The 8,223-nt window shown below is 43.4% G+C and overlaps 1 protein-coding gene across 1 annotated transcript; it reads left to right on the top strand.

The window, feature by feature from the left end:
- Positions 1-4,372: 4,372 nt before the first annotated feature.
- LOC307015435 (uncharacterized protein) lies at positions 4,373-8,070 on the top strand. The gene is made up of 5 exons (XM_079644040.1): positions 4,373-4,834; positions 5,492-5,772; positions 5,932-6,036; positions 6,426-6,537; positions 6,783-8,070. The coding sequence occupies exons 1-5, from the start codon at positions 4,717-4,719 to the stop codon at positions 7,214-7,216; spliced, it is 1,050 nt and encodes a 349-aa protein (XP_079500166.1). The 5' UTR covers positions 4,373-4,716; the 3' UTR covers positions 7,217-8,070.
- The last annotated feature ends 153 nt before the right edge of the window (positions 8,071-8,223 follow it).

Here is an 8,223-nt window from a genome sequence, read left to right as displayed (position 1 = left end):
ATTTCCATTTGTCTGATAGCTTATGTTTTCCTCTCAGACGTACATTTCTGACGAGGACACGGTCTCCAACCGAAAGATCAGCAGCAATGATATGCTTGTCAAATCTTATTTTGTTCTTCTGCATGCTCTTTTCTGCGTTTCCAGTTGCTATGTTGTAGCTTTCCTCCAAATGAGACTTTAAATCTTGGACATACTGAGAGTGAGATGTATGTTGTTTGTTTGTAAGAGGTAGTCCAAAAGCTAAGTCAATTGGTAGCCGTGGTTGCCGTCCAAACATGAGTTCGTATGGCGAGAATCCTGTAACGTCATTCTTTGTGCAGTTGTAGGCATTCACAAAGTCTTTCCAATGCGTTTTGTCCGACTCTTTCAAGGTTCCAAGCATACTCAAGAGTGTGCAATTGAAACGCTCAACCGGGTTTCCTCTTGGGTGGTATGGTGTAGTCCTTATTTTATGAATTCCTGTGATTTGGCGTAGTTACTTTATTGTCCTGGACTCAAAGTCGCTGATCGCTGTGTAGTTTGTCTGGAATTCCGTAGTGAATGAAAAATTTTCCCATAGACATTTGGCCACTGTCCTAGCCTTCTGGTTGGGTGTTGGAATAGCAATGGCATACTTGGTAAAGTGATCTGTGATGACAAGAATGTCCTTAGTACCACTTCTGTCCGGTTCTAACAACAGATAATCCATGCAGACAAGTTCAAGAGGTCTTGAGGTTCTAATGTTTACAAGAGGTGCAGCTTTTTCAGGCAAAACCTTTCTTTTTACACACCTCACACGTTTTTATCTTGTTGTAGACATCAGTGGACATTCTTGGCCAATAAAATCTGGCACGAACCAAATCTAGAGTTCTTTCTATTCCCATGTGACCCATGTTGTCATGTAGACTGGTCAGGACTTGGTGACGGAATTCAGGTGGCAAGACAATCTGATGAGAGCTTTGAGTTCCTATCTGCCTCCTCCTAACAAGAATGTTGTTCCGGAGCTCCAAACGATTCAGTTCTCGGAGGAGAAGGGGCAACTCAGGGAGTTCATCCCTCAAAGTAGGTGGTACTGTTTCTCCATGTTCCAATTGAGAGATGATATGCCTTATGGTTTGGTCTGCTCTTTGTGTTTCTGCTAGCTCAGTCTCAGTAAGCTGAGGAGTGAATGAGGACTCAAACTGACTGTCATTTACAAAACTGTCCGGTAGTACATCAGTTAAAGTGGACATGGACTGCACAATAGCGATAGTATGGTTGCTGTCGTTTGAACTGTAAATGAGCTGTCTATCACAAATGGCTTGTATAGTGGATTGTTCAATGGGGATCAAAGCAGGATCAAACAGATGCTGTTGGGCGAATTTCCAAATTCTTTCCCTCTCCTTCATTGATTTCTGATCATCAATGAGATCACCATGTGGTCTGCGGGAAATTCCATCGGCATCTGCGCTTTGTTTCCCAGCACGATATAGGATTTTAAAAGAAAAGGTGGATAGTGCTGCAAGCCACCTGTAACTGGTTGCATCCAGTTTGGCTGGAAAGGATTGCCTCTGCTGGCATAGGCAATTACTCTCTTAACTCCTTCTTGCTCTTGATATAACACAGCTCCAAGGCCAGTGGAGCTGGCGTCAGTATGAAAGATGTAAGGCTTTTGAGGATCAGCAAAAGCAAGGATAGGGGCAGTAGTGAGTTTATGGATGACTGTTTCAAAGGCATGTTGACATGCAGACGTCCAACGGCCATGAAAAGGCTCTTTCGGATTCAGGTATTTTTCTGCACGTAATGTTAGTTTTAATTTCTTCTGTGATGGTGGATACCCAGATGTGAGATCGTGGAGGGGCTTGACGATTGCAGAGTAGTCTTTTACAAATCTTCTATAGTACCCAGCAAAGCCAAGAAATGATCGAAGTTCTCTTAAGTTTTTGGGTACTGGCCAGGTTGTGAGTGTTGCGACTTTTTCTGGGTCAGTTTCTACGCCATTACTGGAAACAACATGTCCCAAGTAGCGGACGGATATTTGAAAGAACATACACTTTTCAAGAGACAGTTTCAGACCAAACTCTTTTAGCCGATTCAACACTTTCATCAGCCTGGCTTCATGCTCCTCTAATGATGGGGAAAACACAATGAGGTCATCGATGAAGACCTCTTTCAAATTCATGTCTCCCATACATTTCTCCATGAGGCGCTGGAAAGTGCTCGGTGCATTCGTAACTCCTTGGGGCATGCGATTAAATTCCCAAAATCCTAAGGGACAGACAAAGGCAGTTTTCGATTTATCTGCTTCGTCCATTTCGATTTGATAATATCCACTTTTCAGATCGAGTACTGAGAACCAATTAGAACCGGAGAGTGCTGTGAATGTGTCTTCAAGCTTTGGCAGAGCATAAGGGTCTTTTAATGTTTGTAGATTTAGTTTTCTGTAATCAATACAGAGTCGAACACTGCCGTTCTTTTTCCTAACCACCACAATGGGTGATGAGAAGGAAGATTCAGATTCCCGGATTACTCCTGATTCAAGGAGTTCCTGAAGATGTTTCCGTACAGCGTCGATGTCTTGAGGATGGATTGGTCTTGCTCTGTGCTTGAATGAGGTTTCTTCTGAAAGTTTGATATGATGAGTAACTTTATCAGTTCTGCCAAAATCAAGATCATGTTTTGCAAAGACTTGTGGGATGCTATTGAGCTTTTCCGTAATGCGATTTTTCCATTCAGGTGATAGTGGGGAGTCACCAAAGTCGAAACTCTGAAGTTTTGAGAGTTCAACGTCTGATGAAGAGGCTTGAATTGGATTGACGCTGTGCGCCTTTAAAATTGTCTGAATAGCACTTACTTCTGCAACCACAGATCTCACAGTGATGACAATATCGTGATCGGATTCATTCGTAATGACTACTGGCAACTGGCATGGCTGATGTCTGGGAAGGTCAACTAGACAGGATTTAACCATCAAGCCGCCAGGCAAACAGAAAGAAGAAGGATGCTCAACAAGGACAGATTTCTCCGACTGCAAAAACTGTGAAGCGACAACTCCTTCCAGGACAACAGTTCCTCCTGCTGGAATAGTTTGTGGGTTCTTTCCATGCATTCGGATAATACCATGATAACCATTTCTTGACTGCTTGTGACTTAGTTCCAGGATTTTCAACACATCTCTGTATCCATAAGGAAGACAAGGACTTTCTGGCACGTTGTGATCCAAGTATTTTTCGTAAAGGACATCCAATGTGTTAGTTCCAACAAGCACAAACGACAGAGAATCTTTAACATCAGGCACCACCAAGGCAAGAGTGTGTACTTCAACTGGTTCACCAACAAAGTCAACAGGAAAAGTAAGGTCAAGCTCAATGTAGTCCATGTATGGCACAGTTTGACCATTGGCTCCTTCAACTTCAAGAATATCCATTAAAGGTTTGATTTCTTGACCGGATAGATGCTTACAGTAGAAAGAATGGGGAACTGTAGTCACCTGTGGACCTGTGTCCAACAGACAATTAAATTGTGTTTCTTTTATGTTCTCGCAGGTCTGGTGTTGAAACCACTTGGTTCAGGTCTTGATTGTGCCTGAGAAATCAAAGTTGTGAGCTGGCTCTGCAGTTTATTCATCTGCGTTCTGAGATCCTCGATTGCCTTGAAGTCATGCTTTGAATTTGAGTCACAAGCGCAAGTGCTTTGTGAACTCACTTGTACTCGTTGTCTGGACGAACTGATGTGTTTTTTCATGCGGCTCTCCTTGGATAGTTGTCTGTCTTCTTCTGTGCGTAACAAGAGCAAAAGCTCTGAAAAGGAAGGAGGATTGTCTTTTTTCTGTTCAAGTTGTAAGTTTGTTATGACTGTGTTATCCCAGCATCCACGGCAGAATTGTTTAATGAGATGCTTTTCTATTTCACTTGTCAAAATGCCTCCTCTTTTGACGACAGAATTCAAGGTAAGCTGCAATCGCTGAAGGTAAGCAGACGGCCTTTCACCAGGGTCTTGGAGTGTGTTCAAGAATTGAGCAAAGAGCTCCTCTCCATCTTGGACAGTGGCAAAGGCTGAGTCAAGAACCTGTAAGTAGATGGTGGGTAACAACAGGAGAAAACAAGCTCTCAAGAACTCGTCTGGTGACGTGCAAGGCAGACAGACTAGGATCAGCACTCAGTAATTCAATTTCAGAGCGCCAAGTTTCATAATCTGCTTCATTACTGGGTTTAGGGAATTTCCCAGAGAAGGTGCGAAGTCGAAGCGAAGAGAGTGAATGTGAGCTTATGTCTTCGTTTCTCACTATGTGTTCAACCACAACTCTTTGAATTTCAGGTGGATTTAATTCAATTCCTGAAAGAAAGAAGGTTCTTCTACTAGGTACAGTAGGTGAATAGGGTTTGTTGGAGGTGTTGGAAGTTGGATCTTAAAGACCCAGTGAAGTGTGCGCCTGTGCATGATCTGTTATGCTAATACGTATAGTAATGACCAAAATTGTCCATTGGAACCCATATCAAAAGATGTTGGAATAGCAACGAATTTGACGAGTTTTCAATTTGCCGCCTGGAAATCCGCAGTTGACCTCCGCCTTTGTGGGCGTGGCTTGCGATCTACTGCGTGACGTCACGAGATGGTCGCCGCCGAAGTGTTTACATTCATCACAGTTTATTGTTTCTCTGTTTCAAAGTCGGATTTATCAACGTTTTTGAGCGAGTATTTTACTGGAAAGTGTGTCGGAGTCGACTGGAAGTGATTGCCAATCAAGAAAACCTGACAATGGAGGCGACAGTGAAGAAAACGGGAGGAAAAACACACGTGAAGCGATGCATTGCCGCTGGCTGTAGTAATGTCAAGTCTGCCGAAGTGGCGATGTTTCTGTTCCCAAAAGATGAAGGTGAGCCTGGCTGGTGTCATTGTTTCGTAGATTCGTTGATTGTTCATGACAAATAAAGGCCACTGGTCGATTAGAGAGAGAGAGAGAAAGAGAGACTGAGAGAGTTACAGGGCTGTTGTTAGCATCTGGTGCTAGCTCGGAGCTAGCTGTATGTGTGTGTGTGTGTGTGTGGGGGGGGGGGGGTTTGTGTGTGTGTGTGTGTGTGTGTGTGTGTGTGTGTGTGTGTGTGTGTGTGTGTGTGTGTGTGTGTGTGTGTGTGTGAGATTAAAATAGCCCAATTGCTTTTACAATAAATAAACATTGAATGTGTTCAATTGAATAGTAAAGGGGTTTAACGTTAGTGGCAGGTTGTGTGTGAGAGAGAATAAATAAGACAGCCCAATATTTAAAAAAATTGTTATTCTTTTTTCCCGCATATTTAGCATATTTCGCAACTTTCCGCATATTTCACAACTTACCTCAATTTCATTGCATAAAATCACATAAAAACCCCGCATGTTTAATCGCATAATCAAGGATTTTAGCCCGCATAATCAAGGAATTTAGCCCGCATAATCAAAGATTTTTGCCCGCGTTTTTCTGGAGGGTCTAGATTACCTATAGAATAGAGAGCTTATCTTTTGACTATTAATGGTTGGATTTATTTTATTTCTACAGATCTGTCAAAGGCATGGGCAAAGCAAGTACAGAGAACCAGGAAGGACTGGGAGCCTACCAAATACAGTGTTCTGTGCAGTGAAAACTTCACAAGGGACTCCTTTGATGAAAGTGCTCTACTACGAGCGCAGATGGGCATTGCGACAAAGAGGACCTTGATCCTGAAGAAGGGAGCAATTCCAACTGTTTTCCCCAGAGTTGGGACTTCAGCTGTGGCACAACTTTCAACGTCAACATCAAGACCGGCTCGATCTGCATTTGCAATGAGAGAGAGAAAGCGGGTAAAGTTGTTAGGCCTAACTTGTTGATGTTAAATCAGGATTTAATTCCAGTGGCTAGTAGTCTCCTGAATTATTATTGTTGAAATGGTATGAGCAAGGTGTAGGCCCATACTGTTTTGAATAATTTTGTAATCCATTTCATATTGTGTACATTTGCAGAAAGTAGAAGAACTCCTGGCAGAATCGGAAGTGGAGAGTAGCAGTTTTGCTTCCAAAGAGGAATCAATGGAGATGGCCACTGACAAAGACATGGCACCGGAACAGGTTTGTGATTGCCCCCAGGTTTTGTTTTAGATGAGCACATTGGCTGGTTTTACCTTGCACGTTATCATGACTGGCACACACAGTGGACACATGAAAAAAAACCTTCTTTGTAATATGCACACCGTAGATCTTACACTTGTTATGCAAAACAAAAAGCTTAGCATTAGTCTTGTTCCAAACACCAAACATGCAACCGGCAAACCAGTCTGCTAAATATAATTATTGTAGAAAGTTACTAGTCAGGCATGATATTGACTTACATATGCATTGGCTCTAGCTAAGCATTACTGTAGGGTACATGTTTATCATGATAATATTGTCTAGAACTTCTAACCCCTCGAAAATATTTTATAACATCACACTATGAAATTTATGTTTTCACCTGGCAGGAACGACAGAGTCAAGATCAGGCCTGCCAGACAGACTGGACTCCAACAGCTACTGTCAGCATCAAGACACAGACTGGGAAACAACTCACAAAAACAAAGACACAGTCAAAGGGTAATGCCACTATTGATTGGTTAATAGTACTGCACTATTAGATCGAAGGTTAATCAGTTCCTAAAAAAAAAACAACACAACAGTTTGACAGGATGAGCGAGTGTGTCATATAATACTGTATTACAGTACGGGATATTCCTTCTAATGTTGAGTTTGTTAACTCTAAATAGTAAGCAACAGATCAACATAGATTTGTTGTTTTATATAAACACAATATAGTATTCCATTGATCATTTCATTTCCAGCATGCCAGGTGACGCCCGAGATGCTGACTGCAAGTCTACCGGTACCAGGGAGGCAGAGAAAGCTGAAAGTCCATGGCACCAGAGACCCAGCTACACCTGACCAGCCACCACAGGCTGCCTCCAGCAGCAGCAGCAGCCAGGCGTCAAAGCTGGAGCAACACCAACTGGAAGACGCGTCGTCCAGCAGTCCAGCTGCACCACCATCAGTATCAGGCTCCTCAGACTGGGAACCCAGTAGCCCCATCTCAGCGGCTGATTCTTCTGACAAGTCAGATCTGTCAGAAAGTCGGGAAGCATTTGGGGATGAGATCTGCCACAAGGAACCCAAATACATCATCTTTGGCTCCAGCCTCGGAGATACAGTGGTGCCACTGTCCATCTTGCGGCAGCGTCGACATCCGTCAAGTGTGGACAACCACTGGAACACTACTTAAGATCCACCAAACATGTGACTCCTGTCTGCAGGCAACTGAGTGGCAGAGTCAACCGAGCATTGGAAACTTCCCTGCAGGCAACATGCTGTTGTCTGCAGGCATACTGTTTGCCGGTGCGTCGCCAACAAAGGTGCTGCGAGTCCTATACCACATGGGTGTGATGACCTACGTGAAACGAACATTCTTCTCACACCAGCGAGACATCCTGCAGCCTGCAATACAGGGTGTATGGACGCAACAACAGGCAGCCCACATTGCGATGCTGCAGACTGAAGGGCGACCTCTGTTTCTGGGGGGTGACGGCAGGGCCGACAGCCCTGGACACTGCGCAAAATTTGGAACATACACTACAATGGAGCTGGAATCAAATGTGGTGCTAGACCTGCAGCTGGTGCAGGTACAGTTTATATTGTTCAAGTTCAGGGTTTTGTGTGAGAAATTGAAAACTTCATCTGTAAATATTGTAATAGTAATAGTGTTTCAAATCATATTCAGCTCATTGCAGAGCTCCTGTCTAGTTATCTGCCTAACTGGAATGTTCCCTGCTGTATTTTCAGAGCAACAAGTGTGGTGGGAGCTACCATATGGAACTGGAAGGCCTGAAGAGGATGGTGGCCTTCTTTGAGGACATCCTGGAGATTGGCACTCTCGTCACAGACCGACATCGCCAGATTGCCAAATGGATTAGAGAGAATATGCCGTACACAACACATCTGTATGACATCTGGCATGTAGCCAAGTGTATGTGTCAATGTTGTTTCTTTTGAAGTTCAAGGAGTAGAGTCTTCTATTGAGTTATCGTAAAGTTGTTATCACCAGACAGACATTGCAGCATGCAGTGTAACAAATCTTATTTGCACACCTCACTCAAATAGATAGATCTCTTTATGATGTCAGTTTTATATTTTTCTTTGCCGCTGTTGGGAAGAAGCTGAAAGCTATCTGCAAGCTCAAGGGCTGTGAGGACCTGAAAGCATGGCAACAGAGCATCATCAACCACTTGTACT

This window comes from Notothenia rossii (genome assembly GCF_949606895.1).
Source record: "Notothenia rossii genome assembly, chromosome: 8".
In the NCBI taxonomy this organism is placed as follows: domain Eukaryota; kingdom Metazoa; phylum Chordata; class Actinopteri; order Perciformes; family Nototheniidae; genus Notothenia; species Notothenia rossii.
Note: the sequence above shows the minus strand (reverse complement) of the source record. Positions and strands in the feature narration are given on the sequence as shown.

Bases quoted from the DNA above. Each gene is read 5' to 3' on its own strand.
- LOC307015435 (XM_079644040.1), top strand. From the start codon at position 4,717: ATGGAGGCGACAGTGAAGAAAACGGGAGGAAAAACACACGTGAAGCGA. The intron at 6,037-6,425 runs GTTTGTGATTGC...TTCACCTGGCAG, and splicing joins AAGACATGGCACCGGAACAG to GAACGACAGAGTCAAGATCA. The intron at 6,538-6,782 runs GTAATGCCACTA...TTTCATTTCCAG, and splicing joins AACAAAGACACAGTCAAAGG to CATGCCAGGTGACGCCCGAG.